The sequence below is a fragment of the Rhopalosiphum maidis genome, chromosome 3, assembly GCF_003676215.2.
Source record: "Rhopalosiphum maidis isolate BTI-1 chromosome 3, ASM367621v3, whole genome shotgun sequence".
Taxonomy (NCBI): Eukaryota; Metazoa; Arthropoda; class Insecta; order Hemiptera; family Aphididae; genus Rhopalosiphum; species Rhopalosiphum maidis.
The window spans coordinates 33,975,562-33,999,629 of NC_040879.1; the positions used below are offsets into that span (position 1 = coordinate 33,975,562).

Below are 24,068 nucleotides of genomic sequence, written 5' to 3' on the forward strand. Positions count from 1 at the left end.
TTTTTGAGTAACGTACCTAAACAAATCTTATTTTTCGTACAGACCACAGGTTACATAAATATAAGTTTCTAGCGAGTAGCGGTACTATAATAAAAATTTAACATTCATCGGGGTTGTATAATATAGCCGGCAGCCCGTATATAGGTACATATTATATTATGTAATATCGCGACCGGCTCGTAAAGAGGTTATACGGTATACGCGAGATTTTAGCCCATTACGTATATATTATGTATACATATATCTACCTACGACGAGTTGCGCAGCATAAAGTTTTTCGGTCATCAGAGTTTTTAAACAGTTTAGCGGAGACATCAGGTGCACTTGTACCGGAGACCACTCTGTGTTAATGCGCCTTACACATCCGCCACCCTTTCCGCGCTTTCGCGTATATATTATGAATACACACACACACACACACACACATATATATATACATAACCAGCGTCAATGGCAAGGTTAGTATAAACACAGTGGATTATTATTATCATTATTATTATTATTATTATTATTATCGTGTACTTAATATATACGCCCGTGAACAAAAGCTATTCGGTATAATTTTGCCGCAGCGCGTTTTTGGCTCAACCTGGTTGGGTGGAAGAGAGTTGGTGTTTAAATGGTTAAAAGCAGTTCAGGTCGGCGGAATAAGGCGTATAATATTATAATATTATATTATATACACAGTGCGAATAATGATAATAATAATAATAGCCCACAAATTCCGTTGTGATTATGGAAAGAGTGTCTTGATATATAATATCTGCAAGCGTATAAATGTGCGCATGCGAGATCCTTTGGGGTGGGGTGGGAAGCTGCGCAAAGGAAGAACAGGCCATTATCAGATTCCTCGGGGACAGCAAATTATACACACACACACACAAATTATAATATTGCGAGTGCTCGAAAAGCGCATACTGTAAACAGTGTTGTGTATATTATATACATACACAATACGAAGTAAACGCGTTCGCAAAAATACACTGCCACGCGAGAGCGGTCAATCAACGCACACACGCATACATAACCTTGTCATGATTATTATTATTATTTTTCGTAGGCGTTAAATTACTCGGGCGAGATTAATTGTATGCAATTCTCTGGGTTTCATATTAACAGCCACCGTCGTTGAACTGATTATATACAAAAACAGGACGGAGTCGTCCATGTTATATTGCATGCACTAATTTAAAGTCGGTGCTACACAGCTGAAATTTGATGTTGTCACCTTTAAATATTGTATCATTATATATTTTGCTTAACAAATAATGCAAAACTATATAAATATAAGCATTTTGTTTAAAATGTTTAGTATTTTAAGTACAACCAAAAAAAAAAAAAAATGTATTATGATTTCTGGATATCATTGAAGGAATATATAAGTATATGTATTATATTATTCCTACCGCTGTTACGATTTGACAAGAGCATGTGAGTTAAAAAAGTATTTACATTTTTTATACGCTTCATCAATACTTCATAGTATGATGATGTATAACTATAATTTAATAATATACAGTTTTGTATAGAACAATTCAATTTAAATCAAAGCTAAAATATACGACGAGAGCGATTATGTACCTAGTGCAATCGTTTTCTTATCGGCGTTGACGTCTAGTATATTATAATATAGAAGGAACCAATATAGTTTATGTTTCACCATATAGTTATTGTTCAGAGTAAATATTGTGTTAAGCTAGTGTAAATAAAATGTGGTTTTGGAGTATGGTAGGAGGAATAAAGCGGTGCCGCCGTCTATGTGATGTACATAATAAACACAATGTTTTATATAGATGAAATGGCTTTATGGTTGTACAATATTATATGTATTTAGTATTATGTCATAGTGATATAAACACACACACACACACACACACACACACACATTCATATAGACATACATATATATTATATATAATATATATTTATATAAGTATAATGGTGTATAAAACTAATGGTATTAATCTGGTAGGATTACGGAAATGCAGACGGTACGGCCACCGTCAGCGTCACTATTACAGTTAACTCGAGTTGGAGTTCGAAACTACAGTGTATAATATATCGATAGAATCATAAAATATAACGAGAAAAAAAACAATCATAAAATACTTAATGCTCATATATTTAATGATATTGTTGTTATCTGCTGAAATCCAATAAGCAGTTGAACGATTTTAAATTTGGTTCGGATTTTATTATACTGTATTAGTCAAACATAAACAATTTTGAAGATAATAAAAAATCCTAATCCGTTTCGTTACACCGGTTGATAAAACCCACTTAAGGCATATACTGATATGTAAAGTCGGTGCGGTTAAAAGATCGCCATTGCATATTTTATTTCTTACAAAGTCATTCCTACCTTGAATTTTCCACAATATTCTTCTGTATATATATATATATATATACAGATAAATCTTTGAAAAATTTGGCGAGGAATAGATAACTTTATAACATTATATATTATTATTTTATCGTGATAACATTCTTAATTTCTTAGTGTATATATTATATTTATTTTAATGATTTTCTTTATTCGGATAATTCAACGTGAACAATTATAAGTACAAAAAATATGTTAATATAATATGGTGTATATTTTATGTGTGAAAAATGATCGTGGGCTATATGAAATGAGCGATCTACACATTGTGTATAATATTGTAATATGTATATACGCGTGAAAGTATAATATAGGGAAGAGGTCATCTGAAATTATTGGGGATCTATTTTTATGGTTATTTTATTATTATTATTTGTTTTCAACATTGTATGAGAGACAGAGAGCGAGAAGAAGAGAGAGACAGTAAAAGATAGTACCACCGACGGTGCAGAGAGTGAGTGAGATAGCAGGAGGTGAAAAAACGATTTACTCTGCAGCAGTGCATTGCCGGGAAGTTGAACGCGTTTATAACGGTGTGAGTGGAGGGTATGGTAGGATATATTTATATATATATAGGGCGGGTCTGGTAATGACATACCGCCGCCGGTGAAAAAGCGCCAAGGCTGAACTGGGCCGAACCGCGACTGGTATTTGTAATTAAACGTCGACGGACTGCGAGATAGTGGTTGGATGGGTGGCGCGGGGTAGCCGGCGAGTTCATTTATACACTACACGCGCGACGGCCGAGTGGTGTAATTACTATCGGGTATTCCGCCATTTTTGCAATATATATATATATACATATAAATGCGGTGGTGGTGGATAGACCATCTCGGGGGGCCCGAGATTCCTGTTTCGTCCCTTTTCGAATCCATTTTGTATAATATAATAATAATATATTCATCCCGAAGTATAAATATGTATGTATATTATAATAAATGTGTGTGTGTAGAGAAAGGTAGATCGAGTAATATATATAGAAACACTAAAAGAATATTCTAGACACGCAGAGAGTATAGAAGAAAGAGATATAATCTGCACTGTTGCTGATGTTACTGACGATCTGCATATTTAATGTATACCCTACCGCCACCGTAGCTGTATAACTTTCCGTCGCGCGGATCTGTGCGGAAAAGCATGTATAAATTATTATGATTCTCAGATTGAAACTAATTAAATCAGATGGTTACCCCGAAATGGTTTTACGTTTCCTTTCTCTCATCCACACTCTTTCTCTCTCTCCTGGAGCACTTTGCCAACTACGCTTTTGATTGTCGTAAAGTCCAATGGTACAATATTATATTACAATAGAGATCCACGCAGTTACACGTACCTATCCTACCTTACAGTAAGTCCTAAACACCAATTTTCATTTTTTTTTTCTTGATTTAAATCATTTTTCTTAAAGTTATAAAAATTGACAAATTAGAGTATACGACTTTACGGGTAATTATATATGTTTATTAATATATATCACTTTATAAATAAAGAAGTCGGCTGTTGAGTGAAATCATAGGTAAAAATGATGACGGAATCTTTTTGATTTAAAAGCAAAAATATACACAATATACTTACATAAACTTAATCATTATAACTATACCTTAAAATAAAATTATTTTAATACTGCTCTCTAAAAACGTTTAAAAAAGTTTTTTTTAATATATATATTAATATCAATTAAGGTATAGTTATGTAATGGAACATTAAAAACGTATATGCATATTCTATTCTGCTACACATGTGTTGTTAGTTTGATAATAATATGATTGCGAAAATTATATTCTAAAAAACAAATAGATAATAAAATCTATTTGTGCCTATTAGCTAGGATTTTCGCTGTAGCGTCTAAAATATATATTATAATCACTGTAGTCAAAATATTAATAGTAATTTTTCGTGTTTTCGTAGCTTATAAAGTGGAAATAAAACCAAATAGGTAATATTATATATAAGTACCTAGAGTGTTTTAATCGGTTGTAGGCCAGCGCAAATCTTGCAAATCCAACTACCCCACTCAGCCTATAGTGCTAGTGTTGCGGGGTTCAGAGTGGCCTTGATCCTGCCCCTCCTTTCCTGACAGTCCAAACCGTGAGTTGTCGTGACGTGCCGTACCCCTACACCTCTCATCATGCTCTGCTATACTGTGTTTATACCACCAACCCTCCCTTTTTACTTCTCCACGAGCTTACATTTTTCAATGGCCTAGAGTCGGGGTGGAGTAATGTGTATGACAGAGGTTTAACATATCAGGTTATATAATACCTATCACAGTATCACAGGATATTATTTTACTTCTCGAGGAGAAGTCTAATCTTCGAACCGGAGTACAGTCACTCCGAACCCCACAACGTTAGCACCATAGGCTTGGCGGGGTCATCAGAATTACCTGATTTGCGGGGGGTCTAGAACCGACTAAAACACACTACTTATATAGTATCATGTATAGAAGGGAAATAGTGTACGCTTTTTCATTTGAAATCGTATACTTACCTATAAATATATTTATATATAACCTTCCTGTTTTTAATTTTGTAATAAAGTTAACTTTTCGGCTTACAACGAAATATTGACATGATGCTTTCTATGACGTATTTAAAACTCAACGTTAAGCCTAAGATTACTTTTATGGTGGATGTTATTACTAGTTTTATTGTAATAACAGCCATACTTGATACCAGACATGTATTTTATGATACTCTAATTTAGTTCTGATATAATATACGATTATGAAATAAAAATATATTACGCTCGAAGTGGTCATAAACCAAACTTACCCCCGATGACTATGAATAATATTTTATATGAAGTGGATTGACGATGAGAGATAGAAAGGGGATAAGAGGGAAGATCACGAGTGATTTCTATACTTTTTTATATGAATTTCGAGAATTGTGCGTGGATGATACGTGACGTAGAAAGGATTATAATAAATAAAAGGAGAAAATAAAAATGAAATCTATAATTGATAAAATAGGGATTTACCACAATGGAATTCCAATTACGTACGTCGTTTAAAGGATTATGCGACAGAACGAAAATTAAAAGCTTCTTGGCCGCCAAACGATTAATGGCTGTTGGTAACGGCGATGGGGAGTCGATCTCGGAAACCACACGTATTATTATATGTATTATTTATTAACCTACGTGAACGCGCGTGCTTTTTCGAACGTTTGATGTTGTATATTATTGCGAAAGGGGTGTCGTAATCGAACACACTATATTATTATTATTTGAGGACATTTAAATATTATTAAATACGAGAGGGTCGCCGAACGGTATACGAAAAGAAATAATAAACGGCCGCAGGAGAATATATTGTGGAAAATTTGTTTAAAGCCTTTCTAGATCATTACCTCTAGGGTTAAATACCGGGTCGAGTATACATATACATATATATCGAGTTCATGTGTTGTATATATGTATACTTACATATATTACTTATATGTTATGTACCCTCGACATAATGTCTATATATATACCCTTTTGGATTTGTTACAACAAATCGCCCCCGTGGCCTTTGTGTTTTGAGTCCGGAGGAGTAAAGGAAAATAGAAAAAGAGGGACCGTCCGCGAACCGATGAATACGGTCGCGATTTTCGAAACAGATGTTTTCTGGGTCATTCGTTCTCTCTCCCCCGCGCACCGCCCAACAAATTGCCAACGAGTAAGATTATTCACAGTTTATGTATATATACATATGGATATGGATACATACACACATACACATACACATATATATATATACGCACGTACACATACACCTAATTTCAGCTCGGGGACATAGCTTCGGAGAGGGCGCGCAATAACGTTGTATTGTTATCGAATCGATTCGTTCGCCTACATGGGGTTTGAAACAACTTCAATTAATCATTTCGATTCACGCGACAAGAGCCTAATTACAAATTATTCGCATAGCCCGCGACTGTAAGTATATTATATATAAGTATAGCAATAGTTTCATGACAATCGCAACGTCGTGGGTTTCGGAGGTTGTGACGCGTAGTATGACCACACGGTGACAAACGTCCGGCTGGGTCAGCCGTCAACACTCAAGACATTAGACAATAGTTCATCGTTATTATTAGAAATGAGTATTATGTGACAACAATGTATCCTAAACGCTTGAGCAGTCCATCATCATCATAATTTTCTTCCCCGGTATTATTCAGTGTCATAATCGGTTTCTCGAATTATTAACAATAGGACGACAGTATAATAAACAATTGCTTTTTGAAAAGTACTGTAATTATTATATTATAAAGCTATAGATATCGTAGGTAATAGGACATTTTTTTCGTAAATATGAAAAATTTACAAATAAACTATCATTTTGAGAATGCGTTTATAAAGTCACTATCATAACTTTTGATTTTGTTGAGTAATCACGAAATTATTTATTTGTTTGCACAATGAGGTGCAATAAAATATTACCCATAATAGACAGGCAGTAATATTATATTAGATATACAGTAAGATGACCAAACAATTTTTGCATTATATATTTTATTTTTATTTTTGATTGTACAAAATTTAAGAAACCAACAAATATTAACAATTTATTCTAGTAGACATCGTCTACCAAATATCACAAATCTTATAATATCATGATAGCATGTACATATTAAATAATATTATATGTCGTATTGCATCATTTTTTGCTATTTATATATCATTTTCGCTACAATGAACGATCAACATATTTAATGCCGCTTCACGTATTTGGTCAAATGATCAATTAGTGGATTATTATACCACTTCATATTTATTTTGTACTATATGTACTATAATAATTATATCAAATCGTCCTAAATAAGTTTTATCTTTATAGGTTTATCCTTGAATTAATGCAAGCATTAAATCCAATCCATGTTTAGATTATACAAAAAAAAAAAAAAATTCATTTTCACAGTGATTTATTATAAATCGATGAGTGGAATCGTCAAATGATTTTTGTTTTGAGGAATTAACGAAATTCATGTTACAAGATAATGTAATAAGGATCCCATTCGGACTCTTAAGTGTTTTCACACTTGATTTTCATAACTGAATTGATTTGAATCCTTACTATCACTGGATTTATAAACATCACGAATGCAATCAAATATAAGCCATCCGCTGAATTTTTATTTTAATATATCTTGAAAATAATTGATAATTACTTAAAAATACTTGTTATTTCTGTGTTTATATAATATAAAACATTTTCGAAGAACTTCGTACATCCGAAAAAAAATAACTTCAAACAATCCCATGCATTTTATTCGATAGTTGTTCGTTATTACTTATTTTCCAAATAATGAAACCCTATTCGAATCAATCTATGAACACATTGTATACGTACCTACGTACTAGACACAGTTTGAAGACGAATGGTAAAAAGAAATCATTTTATAGTTTATGATTTTATGATACAAATTGCGCTGTAAATATTAACCAATTGAGTATTTGTTCGTTTGCAAATCATCTGTCATAAAAATAATCTCATATATAAATATATTTAACGTGGTTCTGACAACAATCGTAAAATAATTTACAATGTAATACTACGTGTGTACAATATAATATTATGAGATACGAGTAATGCGTGTAACGTTAGTTAATAAACGAACTAACGAGTTAAAAATGTAAAATACGATTGGAATCAATTAAATTGTATATATATATATATATATATATGAATAGTATGATAGATGATTAAGCAATCACGTGGTTAATGTGTTGGATATTTATAAATCTTAGACGGATCCAAAACCAAGTGTTAAAAAATCATTCACGTACGTTTGTAGGTATACGATGCGGCGCTGTCTTTCGGGTTCCAATCTAAAATGCTCTGAAGTGATTTAGAACGGTTTAAAATGTATACATGTTCAAGCAACACCAGGTGTACCTATCTAATATGTATATTATGTTCGAAATATTTGCCGCCGACAAAAGAGTTTGACATACTTTTTTCTGAGAAACGTTTATATTGCCGGTGAAGGTGTATATACTTTTTAGATAGCATACATTTAAGATAGGCAGCACTCTTCGCGTATTATTGAATCATACCTAATCAGTAACGCGCTGTACATATAGGAAGTCGTCGCCATGACTCAAAAACCACTATTTGGCTTAACCATACCAAATATTGCAATATTCTTTTAACAACGTATACTATCTGGGAATGATGTTATACGTTTGTAAATTTAGTGATTTCCGTACAAATAATCATATCATGGATTTGTTTTTCAAATAGCTATATTATACAATAATATAATACTTACCTATGTTGTGTATAATATATTATACACGATTGCGACTGAGTTCAATGATTCAATATACCGTCGAATAGTCATGTGATTTCAGTAAAAAAAAATCATGTTGATTTTTAGCTGTTTGAAAATGACGTGACGTGGTATACAATATCTATAAATGTGCCAATATTTGCTACGTTGTATTTAGGGCAAGTGAGGAAGTAGTAGATTATTTTAAAAATGGTATTTAGTTTCGTATAAATTATCCAATATGAAGCTTAAAAAAAAATGTGTTTAATTTTAGTCATGTATTATGTATAATTAAAAGTATAGTAATCTAATGCTGATTTAAAACACTAAGTCATGCATAACTCAATATTGTAAAATTGTATAAGCATTACATATTCAGTGAAATTTAAATCAATACTCATTCAACATTATTATTTGTAATTCTATTATTATTTTGTAACAGTTCTCAACTTATAGCAACAACTTTTTTTCAGTATCAATTACTATTTATTATGCTATAAAAGCATGACGGTGTGACGAAATCCCTACTATATATTATGATATCAGCCTTGAATGTATTTTTACAATTTATCTTTAAGGGTGCGAATAATTTGTATGAAATAAATGTTACACTATTCCAAATAAATCCAACTGTACAAAATCCGTAAAATTGGTCTGGCTTTAAGGTATCGTTTACAATATTAAAGCATGTGAAAATATGTAATGTCTATGTATACAGCGACTTCGATTATGTTATAATAATACGAAAATGTTATATCTAGTAGAGAAGAGTTATAAACTTTAAAAATTTTATAGTATTTTGAAACGCAGTGAACTGTAACTTTTCGTTGATTAGCGTAATTGGAGAAAATATAAAGCCAAATAATACTCGAATACGGTAGATCCGACAAAGGTAAATTTGGTGAAACGTGTGATATAGGTACATTAATACCTATATCAAATTATGATACAAATTATGATACAGGTAGTGACTTCTGTATTGAATGGTATTAGTAAATCGCTGTGATGCGCCGCTGCCGGAACCCGGCATAATGTAATAATAACATACCTATAGATAACAATAATAATATAAAAAATATTACTCATTATATGTTTCTGGGTGGTTGGTAAAAGCAATCAAAAAAAAAAAAAAAGTCGTAGCTGGAATTGGTTATATCGGACAGGTATATTGCAGGCGTTGTCATATCGAATTCATTATAATTTAAATACTGATTGGATGGATGACGGGTGGTGGTATTAGTTGGTCGTGAAGGGGAGTGCGACGGAGACAAATAATACACGACAGTCATCTATAATATTATATATGGTTTATTGCACGCGTCGTAAATAATAAAACCGCGCGCGCGTGTGTATGTGTGTGTATATATTTTATTATTATTACTGATAAAAATTGACGGTTTGTTTATCCGGGCGCGCACGGCAACCGACAGTCGTGGCCCTGGCGTGTGTAGACGCGACGTGTTTACTTAGCGCACTATACATATATCTAAAACACGTGGAACGTCATGCGACACTGCGACAGTCTGTATATATAACGCAATATTTATATTCATATAATATATATTATAAACGACGTGCCCACTCCAGGTATATACACTGGGACGTTATGATAATTTATGTGTGTGCGTGAGTGTGTGCTTGTACGATTGTCTATAATTCGGTGCGGGTATAATTTTTATTTTTTTATTTTTTATTCTCAACCCTTTTCGTGTAGTTTATTCGCTACGTATCGGGAACTTGGAGACCGCCGCCCAGACCACACATCGAGTAAATATGGGCACGAGGGGCATCGCGAGATGGTAATACTACGTTCTACGGCAACCTAAACAACGTTAACAATTGCCTCGTCCGTCTATTCGTATATTGTTTTTATATTATTATGTTGTGCGTGTATAATAATAATAATACAGAGCGTGTTTCAACTGTGTATTTCAGTATTTGATATCTTACAGCCGTTTACCTTCTATATATGATGCACCAGATGCCCCTGCCCACCTCCTGATTAAGCTTTATTATTCATCTAATTATTTGAATGTGTACCTATTGGTTTACCTAATTTGACTATCTCAGATTTTAGAAACGTGAAAACAAATATGTTCATGTATCGTAATATAAACCATAAAAATGGTTTTGTAACAAGGCATCAATTGTACAAAATCATGCAAAAATGTTAATTAGAAATAATTTATTGGTTGGGATAAAACTATTGACGTAAGACATACTTTATAATACTCTATTCAGTTCCATGGTGTGTTTCAATCAATTTTTTTGTTTAATTCTAACCCATCAAATTCCTAACCATAGGTATTAAAATACACTTTTCTTATGGTTTATTTATTTATTTATTTATATTCATATTATTTATGTATAAAAATTAGTAGAAATGTAAAAACAAATTAAAATAATAACAAATAATAGATGAAATATAAATATCTAATAAAACAGATATAAAAAAATATAATTCATAAAAATAATACAATAACACAATTACATAATTACAAATTAGTAAAATTTAGATAGAGATATAGATTAAATGAGAACGTGGTAATATTTATAATTTAAGATCAACATTTGTTAGTCACTCTACGACAAGTGAGGGCACACTAGAAAAGTCGTCCAAACTTTCATTGTGTTTTTTTTGTATTTGGTCATTAATTCTCACATTTTTTTGTTATGGTGGCCGCAATCACAGTTCGGTGTTGGGGTTTAATTTATTTTTTAATTCAATGAATTATTGAAGTCTTAGTTAAATATATTTGGAAAAAAAATATTATCGTTGCTTATATTTTTAATATTATCATCCATGTATTTAAATTTATTACCCTGTGGAACTTATATCGATATACATATCATATGCTTATATATAAGTATATAATCAACGTATTTATTTGAATATATAAAAATGATTGTTCATTTATTAGTACTTTGGAATCTAAGAAGTTATAAATCCTATCGAATAAGTTATATTTACATAATTATAAGGTATTCGGTTAGTGCTGGCATTGGTTTTTGTTTTAGTTTGACGCCGCCAAAAAAAAAAAACCCCTAACAGGCTTATATTATGTTTGACTGGTTGGGTAGTTATTATATAATACAGATCTATATTTCGTTCTATTTCCAGATTGCATTAAGTTCGGTATCAGCCGCCTGGTGGAAAAGTTTAACGACAGCCGTTCGACTTACGATACGTCGTATGCTGCGAACAACAACAACAACATCACCAAGAGCCTCAATGAACCGGATGTCGACAACCGTCGCGGTGACGATGACGACGACGAACGAGAATTGAAGAGCGGCCGTTGCACGAGAGAGTTAGGCCGGAAGATATGGTCACCGATGAGGAGTTCGCCATCGCCATCCTCGTCGTCCGAATTGGACGTGGAAAGCCGATTAGCATCGCCGGACATCGACGTGACCAAGTGTGGCTCTACCCCGCCACCACTGGTGCAACCATCGCAACCTGCCGTCTCTATAGTGCAAGTGACCACCCGCAAGCCACCCGTGACCGCCAAGAACTCGGAGGCGTTTAGCGTTAGCGCGCTACTCAAGCCAGACGCGCCCCGCACCACCAGACATCCGTTCAACAATCATCACCACCACCATCATCAGCAGCAACACCACCAACAGCATCACCACCAGCAGCAGCAACAGCCGCCGGCCATGACAGCCGCTGACACAATTTCGGTCACCAGATCGTTATTGTATCCGGCCGTCCAGTTCCCGGATCTGATCAAAGACACCCGGAAGGAAGTGCACCTGCACCCGTCCGCGGCCAATACGCTGCTCCAGAAACACTTTTCCGGTTTCAGCTTTCACCCACACTTCTATTCAGCCGCCAACATGTTAAACCCATCTAGTGGCTCACCTGAGCACGCTGGCAGCGGTGCCGGCAGCGGTGGCAGTGGTGACCCGCACACTGACAACAATCACAACCTGCTCACTAACTCACTGTACCTAAGCCTGGGTGCCGTGCAGGCCGCCGCCGCCGCCGCTTTTGTCCATCCGCTGTCCACAACCGGTAAGTCAACGACGTAGTTATACGGTTATACCCACTCAATTATAACTGCCCTACATATTATATATTATGCTATAAGTATTCTCCCCACTTTTGCCAGTTAGGGATATTTTTTTCCAATCACGATTGAATAAACTTGTTTGTGCGTTAAGTCAAAGTTAGAGAATTCTCAATAATTTTCTTAATAATTGAGAAAAATTAGCGGTGGAAAACGATGATATAAACTTAATACCAGATTTCGAATTAATAAAATTTTGTTATACAGAGAGAACTAAGTGAGAATAATATATAATTGTGTATATAGACTATTGTCATTTAATTTTCATAAAATAATTAATCTTCAGAAATTTAAAAGTTTTAAAGCTTAAAGTTTTTTTACAAATTAAGATTGAATTGTCAAAATTGTTGTTTTATTGGCCTTAATATTTGAAAATGTAAATCATTCTTATAAACTGAAAAATAGCAGTTAATTTACAATAAAATAAATACATAAAAGTCACATTTTTTTTTATAACAAGATAATACCTATTTACTATTTACTACTTAGATTAGATGCATCTCATTCGTTCATAATTGTTAGTTATTTAACCATAGTTGTTCACGGTTGAAAAAAATTTGTAATCGTAGTTTTAGTTCATTGTTTCGATTGATAGTAATTTTTGGTTTATTAGGTATCAATTAACAAAGTGTGGTTGCTTTAAAGAATTATAAATAAATATAAATTCTTATTACTCCAATCAAATGTTTGAAATTGCATGTACGATGTAGGTACCTCAAATATATCATTATCCATAATTTATGTGTGTGATTAGTTATTACTTATTAGTATGAGGGTTACCAACGTATTATTATGGTCGTTAATTAGGAAATAGGGGGAAGGGTTCTTTAAAACGACCTAGGCGCCAATATGTGTTCACTCATAAATTGAATAGTCACAATATAATTTAACTGCAGTACTTTTTGTCTATAAGAAACATTTCCAATTCAATAAAACAATTTCACTTATCATATTGCATATTCTAAAACTAAAATTTAAAAAAACTTAAAAATCAAGTAAAAGAGTAATATAAAATTAAAATAATAATTAATAAATATACGTACTTACGTACGGAAACTACTTAGTTTCCTTTGTAAAATACTTTTTTCGATTCTATGTACTTATTTATATATTATGTTAAAATTAGTAACAAATAACAATACATAATATAATGTATTGAACGTTTAAATTATTTATATATACTATTGTTATAATTTAGTTTTGAGTAGAATAATTAAACTATAATTCTTCGTTTACATAATAATAGTTTATTAGTTCACGATGTTATGGAATTACGTTATTTGATTTAATTTTCGTACAGCTAACCCGTACTATAGTACCATAAGTTATTACGAATTTTTAGGGACCAAAAACTAAGCATCTCATTTCACTCAGCTAATCTTTGACCCATCACTTCAAAATATAAAACATGGTAGTGTAGTGTAGTTCATTATATAAGGGAAAATAAAAAAAATTAATTTTATGATGATCTTCCCATTCGTAAAAATTTACGTATAATTTTAAAACTATCTTACAAAATGATGATTAGTGATTTTAAATCTATTTTAATAGAAATCAGTGAAATTAAAAAACAAATAAAATATTTTTATTTATTATTTTTTTTTTTTTGATATAGAAAGATCGTTGCAAAATGTCTAAAATCGAATTCAATATAAAAATGCGTACTTACAATGCTACTAGTAAAATAACCAAGTCTATATTGTATTTATTTATAGGTACTATATTATAGTATAGTTAAGTTAATACTCATTTTATCTTCACCAATTTATTGATACATTAAAATGGTTTAGTATCAATTGTCAACTTTTTCATTTTTTTTTTTTTTTTTTATCGATCAACCATATAATAATATAACAATTAACTAATGTGTGGGCTACCCTTTTACCAAGTTGAAACAAATACCCGTAACTCGACCTTCACACGAGGTATATTAAAATTGACGTGCATGTGTGTGCCATCATATTGCAGGCATGAATTCACCGGCGGCCAATCCGTTCCACTCGTCTGGCCAACAGCAGACTTCGGGTGGTGTTGTGGTGCCTCACCCGTCAGCCGAGGATATGATGAAGCTGCGACAGCAGTTCGCGCCTGGCGCTAACCAGCCGCTAGCCGCTGCGCCGCCGTCGGACCCCGGTGGCCACATGCGACACCATCACATGCTAATGAGGGGCTCAGTATTCGGAGACGTGTACTCGTGCATCAAGTGTGACAAAATGTTCCCCACGTCGCACGGCTTGGAGGTGCACTCCCGGAGGTCACACAACGGCAAGAGGCCATTCTCATGCGAGCTGTGCAACAAATCGTTCGGTGCCGAGATAAGCCTGAACCAACATCGGTTAGTCGTGTCCGACCCGTTCTATAATAATCAAATTCTTACCTTCATTGAAATATTACGAACATTTGTTGAATTATAACAGTGTACTCTACTCGATGTTTACTATCAAACCTATAATATAGCTAAATATATATATATATATATATATACAAATATATGTCACAAGTCATCTTCCCCCTTACCTAACGATATTTTCCATTTTTTGTTTTTATTCTACGAAAACGCTAATAAAATTTTATAAATATATAACAAAATAATACATTTAATAAAACTGCAAATTTTTTGTGCACTTACCAGCAGCAATAAAACATTTTTTCCGTTACAAATATTTGTGTTGAAGTTTGCTAATCTTGGCTGCTTAAAATAATAATAAATAATAATACATATTTAATAAATAGTAATTACTTTAACCTTGTGATAGGTTCTAATAATATTTAAAAATAAAAACAACACACTTACTTAAAATAAAAATTCCTTTTATAAAAAAAAAATATAAGTTTAAAAACACAATAAATTGCTTTAATTTCTAAATTCTTCGATAACTTAAGAGAAACCATAAATAAAATTTATAAAATAAAACATGTTTGTGAAATGAAAAAATGAATAAAATAATTTTATTATTATAAATGTTGATATTTTATTGATTGAATGAATATGTAATATTTATAGTTTTAGTTTAGTGGGACATTTAAAAACAAATTACCTACTGTCAGTGGCGGATTTAGGGTGCTTGGGAGCTGAAGCACCCTCCGTTCCGCGTATTTTTATTAAAAATTATTAATAATTCACCAATTTAAAAAAAATAAAATATGTTATATTGTTTATAATTTTTATATTGCTTAATTATACTTAAGTACCAAATTATTAATTTTTTTTTCCCAGATCGTACATAAACATAATAAGTACTTTAGGACTATAATTATTAACAAAATATCCCCCACCATAAAAAAATCCTAGATCCGCCACTGCCTACTGTTGATATACCATATTTTATATATTTATACGTATAATAAATACACCAATAGATAATTAGTTACTTGATTAAATTAAATTGTTTTCTTTCAACAATAAATATAACTGTTTCAATATAGTAATCACATCAACAAATGTTATTATTTTGTAGTATTGTTCGAAATGTGCGCCGTATTGCAGTGTTGTGGATATAATTTTTGACATTTAATCACAAGCCCAAAACACTGCATGAATACCATCGCACTTTTACCTAAATAATGTTGACGAAAATTAACCTTTTAAAAGTTTAGATTAATAGATTGATTTCATTTGCTATAATTGTCTATAGTTATGAAAAATGATCATTTTTTTTACTTTAAAAATATTATTTCGTTACTGTACTCAGTTGCTGTTTTTTTTAGGTGGCTCTGTTGTCGTCGATCGGCGCACAACGTAGAAAAGCTGTTTGAGTGTAAACAGTGTGGCAAAACGTTCAAAAGGTCATCTACTCTATCTACGCACTTGCTAATCCACTCAGACACTCGGCCATATCCATGTCAGTTTTGCGGAAAACGATTTCATCAGAAATCCGACATGAAGAAGCATACGTACATTCACACAGGTGAGTGTATTACAATTTTTTTTTTTTTTTTAATAATATTAAGATTTATTTCGATCAATATATAGGTAAGTTCAGCCATGTAGTAGCTGTATGATAACAAAAACTATATAATGTATAAAGTATTATTGAACGCATCACCACAAGGGTTCGTTTTTGATGGGATAACTTTGGCCAACTAATTTGTCGAGAAAACGGAGGGTTCTTTAAAGGCCCGTCACTGTAATCCTTTTCCTTTGACAGCCATTAAAACGAGTCAATTAGATCAACAAGCCAAGACGACGGCTGCGTTCCAATTTTCCTCTCCACTGTCGCTCGTTTCGTGTTTTAACATGTTGTCGCCCCCTCGCACTTTAATATTTGAAAACCTCTTACTCACTCTATCTTTATTCAACTTGCGCTCTTCTCACTATCTTTCTCTCTCTTACTCTTTTTTTCTTTCCAACCACTCCTTATTCGTACATACATGTGTATACACCGACGACAAAGTTGTTTCCACTCTCCGCGTCCTTAGCGGTGTCACCGGTCAAACGACGACCGGGCGGAGTTGTAAATTGAAAACAATTACGTAATTATGGTGGGCGCAACGTATTGCAGCTAGTTATTATTGTCGGACTATATATTTATAGGACGGTGGAGAAAGAGTGATGGAGATTAACGGGTGGCTGAGAGAGAATAACGTCTCTGCTTTATATTATATATAAAATGGCATACCGGAGGGTTTATACTTATACTGATTAATTGCTAAACAAGACGGCTGCTGTCGGAGCATAAGTCTTGCGGAAAAGATCGTCCGGACGCTATTAATTGTTAACCCTGAGTACCGCTAAACCACCCGCACCTCACTGCACTTTACAGTACCCGCCGGGTAAAGTGTTCCGCATCACCGGCGTCCCTTGTCCAGGTGAATTATTCTGCTAATTACTCGTTAAGGGGTAGCCCAAAGTTTAACAGTAAATAGTAACAATAATAATCACTTTGAATTTCGATGGAATATTGCAGTAAACGTATTTTTTAAAGATATTTTTTTCTTCGTATTTTTTAGTTTTTTACAACAAATGAAACGTATGAGTATATTTATATTTTTGATGTTTTTGCTCTCCAAATGTCTTAACAAAAATAATGATAATGACAACTTTAAACAATGAAGAAAATATATTAACCCTATAAATAATTGTAAGTGAAAAAATAATGATACACCATAGACCATTGATTTTGTATTTCGTAATAGGTATAGGTTTCGTATGTTTTATTTTAAAAATATTATTTATGTCGTTTTATAGACGAATAGATAAATAATTGATGTCCTTTGTTATAGTAACAGTTAAAGTGTATGTTTACACCGTATAAAAGTAAACAAATACCCTGAATTATATACTTATCTATATTCTATACTACATTGACTAATATTATTTTAAAACATCCAAGCGTGTTTTTACGTATATATTATCGCTACACGCAATAATGTATTATTATATGTTACATATGTAAACTGATAATACGTAGGTAGCCTGGTAGGTAAAATATTGTATTATTATAATATACGATGATGTCCTTTAAACGGCTTTACCAATCTAAAAATATTATGTTACTATACAGTAATGTAAGTAAACATTTTAATAATCTATATTTAAAAAAAAATAATAACTTTTGAAGATATTACAATTGGCCTTTGTCGCATACGATAAACATAAATAAGCTATAAAGGTTTATAAAACACGGTCGTGACCTCTTTGAATATTTTACCAACTTTAATAATATCAATTTACATCATTCTTTTACGCGTCCTATTAATATAAGATTGGTTATAGGAATTAGATACAACACAATTTGTAGCATGAATATTTTTTTAAATTAATTATAAATAAAAGTAGGTATGTGTACCTATATTTTTTACTTTTTGTATATAACTTTGTTTTTATGCGATTAATTATAACAATTTTTATGTATACTTAAATTATAGTATTATTATTGTAACGGCTCTATTTATAGATTAGTTATAAGTAAATTGTAACTTGTATCATAAATTTAATGTTAGAATTGTATTATTTATTACTGATATGCATATTTCATGTGATATGTTCCTAGTATAAGACATGCATGAACTAGTAATTTTATAAATTTTTGATACTATTTTATTTTCTTGAGTGTAGGTAACCGTAGTAACTATTAGGTATATTGTAATGAGTAGAAACAAAATATAATAAAAAAATAACTAAGAAAAAAAGTATCAATAATTTATAAGATTTGGTATGAATAGGGCAATGAATATATTGAAGGCCATAGATTTTCTCGCTTAAAAAGTAATTTATTAATTTAATGTTTAAAATAATATGTATACATTTTTTTGTTTATTTTTTTTATTTTTTTTTATTAGAATGTTCGCATTTTACTGTCACGAGGGTTCTCTTTACACATCCAATTAAAACGAGAGGAAAAAAACTGCTAGAATTAAATATATATATATATGTATAGGTATATATATACTCTCTAAGGGGAACGAGAAAAAATAAAGGAAATTAAACAAGAGGGCAAATCTCCGGTAATTCCGAAAAAAACTCTCCCTCCGCACTTGACCGACGCGTGTTTAGGTCGGAATTTTTTTCCTTTTTAATTTCCCGAAAGTGGGTCCTTATACAAATGCAGTTGATTAAAAAATGAATTAAGAAGAATACAAATTTATTTTGAGTAGAAAAAAATAAAAAAACTGGTTGAAAAAATTACGTCGTCCAATCCTAAGCCTGTTACTAGATGTACCTTCATACTTTACAAAATACTCATATTTTGCGCACAATAATAATTATTGTAAAAATAATACGATTAAATAGTACAATCAAATTAATTGATTGGGTTCTTCTTCGATCACAAATGCGCAGATATTATAATATTATATACCCATATTCACATGATATTTCATCTAGTACTGGTTATTTATCGTGAGATTGCCCTAAATTGAACCTTCGCTTACTTTTCAGATGACAATTGTATTTTAATGCTCTATTTGTCTTTTTATATCGAGTTAATAGAGAGTTTACTGAAAATGTCTGTCGCTTCATCGATTTTAAACCTTGCTATTAGGTACTTAAATCGTATCCGACTTGTATACACTTGGTCCTTAAGTGTACTGTAAATGTTACGACGTGTACAATGTATATGTTACCGGTAAAGTAGCGTAGCTTGGCTTAACTAATATTAAGTTTAATCGCGGCTTTAAGCTAATGACAAGTTTTTAGACTTCTGTTACCGTTCTACCAATACAAGTGTATGATATTTATATTTTTGCCGATAATATTTACATAACCAACCGTTACACATCAAATAACAATACAATATATCAATAAAATTAAAATAAATCGTACAAACAAGTAGTAATGGTGGCATTTTAAATATTTAAAATGCATTATAATTAAATTGGTTATTTTACGTCTTAAAAAATACTTTTCTAGCTATAGATAAATTTCAATTGTCTACAAATTTTAAAAATATTTATTTTTTATTAGCTTTTTTATAAAACCATTATAGCTCTACAGTCATACGTATATACTAGTGGTAATACTTATGTTATTTTTCGTAATTTAATGTCATTACCAATTTCCACTAATTGAAAGAAAAACCATGACTATTTTTTATGAATATTTATATTTAGTTTGAAAAATTATACAAATTGTTGAAATATATATTGTTCAGTTCAAGGTGCCGCAATAGTTCTATATGAAGTATCAAAATTATATGCATTTGCTTTATATTACCTTTTTTGTTTTTATATCAATTACAAATTAACATATTTTTATAAATTAAATCATTTTATTGTTTGTGTGTGAATAATGTTATTAATCATAAGTAGTTGGATAATTTTAATATTGGTGGCTTAAGTTCATGGTTAATCTTAACATTAGTCAGACATTGAATATTAAATACGATATAAATATATTATACTATGATTCTATATTCATATATAATGAGTCACATTTAAAGGTGACACAAAATAATTTGGGTAGAAGACCTTGAATTTGAATCAAATTTTGAACCAATTTTTTACTAATATTTTTGAAAAAAATGCAAATTGGAAGTGTCTTTTAAGAATTATTTCGTATAAAACTCAGTATATTACACGTGTACACTGTGATGAGCGTAGGCTAAGAAATAAATATCTACTTTCCGGTAGCAGCAGTGACACTGAATGATTTCGTCGTGATGGCCGTATATTGCGGCGAACGGTACTAAACGGCATAGGCGTATGTTTAACCGTCGTTTATAAGTATGCGGTATTAAGCAGCTTAGAAGTAAAGCTAAGTATTATCACTGTAATCGGCGTTGTACCATAACATTGCAGTCGGACGGCGTACACGTACACACTGTGCTCGTGTGTTCGTGTTAAACCACTGCCGCGGGGAAGTTTGTTCTCCGGGATTATCTGTGAAATTCATTCACGGCGATTATATTATACGTTTATGATACGGGGATTCGCGGACGGCAGTACCGCGATCACGTATTTATATCCAATCATGATTTTTCTATTAAATGGTGTAATATTGTTAATTTCTATACAAATCCGATACTATTTGATGATAATCAAGGCATTCCGTTGCACGTAGATTAATCTGCTTTTCCGCACATTAATATAAAAATATGTTATTCGCGTTTTAGGATGTGATTTATAAATTATTACTATCAATATTTTTAAACCTCCGAAGTATCTATAAAAAAAATCAAGAAAACGCATGTGATTAAAACGAATTGTGTTTATTTTTTTATCGTTTTAAAAAAAAATATATATTATAAAGTTGAATAGGCATCATGATATGTCATGCTCTATAAAGTGATAAATTAAATGCGGACAGTGCTTATTAAAAAACTCGCGAAAATAATTTTTATGTATGGGGTGAGAGGTTAGGGATTGGTAAAATAATAGTAATGATATTATCGCGGTGCCACGCCGACTGTTGTACGATGAAAACGAAAACTGTTCGTGACATATAAGACGTATATATATATATATATATATATATATATAATGAAGAAAATAAAAAAAAAACAATCGTATAGCTTAATCGAAAAGCAACTCGGTGTGCACTCGCACGTGTTTGTCTTGTGTTCGTATATTGAGTTGTAATGAAAATGTTTTCGTTCGTCGTTGGCAGTACATAGGTATACAATAATACAATATTATAAGGTCTCGAGGAAAGTCGTTGAAACTTCACCACGCCGGTCTGCACTTATAACAATAATATATACATATATACGCTACCCAAGATGACAAAACGTTTCGAGTGGTTGAGAATAGGTAAGTACTATATATATTGCGGAAAACGGAAGGAGTAGATATGCACGGCGGTCGGTGATGGTTGGTCGTGGTTTTGCCGAGTAAATATAATACGTATAATAAACCGAAACGAAAGGTTCTGTCAAGAGATCGGGCGAAGAAGTGTGTTGTGGGAGTCGGTTTGGAAGTGGAGGGTAGAGAAATAACCTGCGCGTTTGTATGCGCGTACATCACCACCAGTAGATAGTATTATAGGTACCTATATGCGGTGGCTGTGTAACGGTTGCAGTTGTAGAGTCGGTCCGAATCCATTTAGAGTGAACTGAAACAATATTTTCGTAAGCAGCTTTGCTCGAGTGGCGGAGGACCAGGCGGCGGCCACTTTAATATAATATAATCCCTCGCGCCGTACACGCACAGTTGAACCTCATCGCGTCCCTTGAAAACCTCTCGTCGCCGCCTCCGCCGCCGCCGCCGCCGCCGCCGCCGCACCCGTAAACCGCCGCCATACATAAACACGCGTGAGTGTGCGCTCGCCGAGTCTTTGGAGAGCCTGCACACTGCTGTCGGTATATAACCGCCGCGGGAAAACACTTTGCGAAAGCGGCGGCGAGTAGATTGATTTTAGTAAACCTTCTGCCAAACTTTAACCTCTCGCTCTCTCTCCACTCCACGTCGAGCGCGCGCGCGTACGCACTCACATCACGCGCGCTCCCGCCGCCAGTCAGTACCTGCTAATCAAATTACGACGGCTCGTGCGCGTATATTTTCGGGGCGTATCTTCTCCTCTCGTCATCCATCCCTCCGCCGTCCACCGTCGTACCGGCGCAGCCAACTCAGCCCACCTGACGCCACGCGCGGTTTTTCCGTCCTACGCGTATATACGTACAGATATTGTGCGTGCCGTCGCCGCCGTAACTCCGCTCGGCCACACCTCCCCTTTATCGTTCCACACCTCCGTCCGTCGTATTTCTCACATTGCTTTTTTTTTATCGTTCCTTTTACCTTCTTTTTTCGGCCGGCCGGCAAAATCTCGTTACCGATAACAATCTCACTTTAACCGACGCCGTTCAGCGTACCCACACACGCACACGCACACACACACACACACACACACATATATATATACGCTATTACGATGCGATTCAACACATACCCACCCGCCCGCACGCACACACGCGCGCACATATATATATACATATGTATATGCGCGTACCCGACTTTCGACTGTGTCTATTTTGGGGTGACGTCCCGACTTTGTTGTACAGCTGCAGATTTTATTCCAACGTTTATTTTTTACTACTATTTTGTTTTTTCTATATCCTACAAACGTGCGTACGGGTGCCGCGAATCGCAATAGCCGATTCTCACAGTAATATTCATGAAAAAAAAAAAAAAAAACGAAAAAGGTTTAGGAAGTATACACCATATTATTTTAATATGTACAGATATATTTTCATTCTCTCTCCCCAGTTGTTTGATTGTCACAGCATTTTAACGATAATTTTAATTTAACACAATTAAATGTATGAGAATATATTTTAGGAATAAATACGGTAATTAATATTTTGGTATATTGCGCGTTTTTATTCGTCATTCATAAATCGGCCACGGCCGTGATTATTCATCAGTTCATCACCTTACTGTTTACGACATAATATTATTATGCACCTATATCTATAAATATTTAAAATATTTATAAGTATTTAAAATATATTTATAACAAACTTAATACAACATTTTAATAACAATATTTGTAAATGTAGAATATTTTAATTTTCCATCATCGGTGTATCACGCAAACTAATAACTATATGTATTTGTGATATACCAAACAGTTTGCTATTCTATTACTAAATGATAAACTTACATATTTCCGCGGGTAACACATTTGAAAATTTTTATTATACAATCAAACTTTTGTAATAAAACTACCTATCACGATGATAACGTTGTTTAATGACACAGATATACATTTTAAATGTGCACGTTTGCTTAATAATATAATATTATAAGATCACAATTATTGATCCAGAAGTTTTGTAAAGACCACTGCGTTAATAATAACATTTATGGCAGATATATTGATAACGTGACGCTATGAGATGTATAAAACCAGCATACCAATAACGGAAATAACCAATAATTATACATAAATATGGGTTAACATTTACCGCTATG

At 32.8% G+C, this 24,068-nt stretch overlaps 1 protein-coding gene across 1 annotated transcript in view; it reads left to right on the plus strand.

Moving 5' to 3' along the window:
• The window catches only part of LOC113556223 (protein glass), a 62,630-nt gene that overhangs the window by 15,503 nt on the left and 23,059 nt on the right, over nucleotides 1–24,068 (plus strand). The window contains exons 2-4 of the mRNA XM_026961045.1: nucleotides 11,768–12,664; nucleotides 14,688–15,054; nucleotides 16,428–16,627. Coding sequence (XP_026816846.1) covers nucleotides 11,768–12,664; nucleotides 14,688–15,054; nucleotides 16,428–16,627 — 1,464 coding nt within the window. The remainder of the gene's footprint in view (nucleotides 1–11,767; nucleotides 12,665–14,687; nucleotides 15,055–16,427; nucleotides 16,628–24,068) is intronic.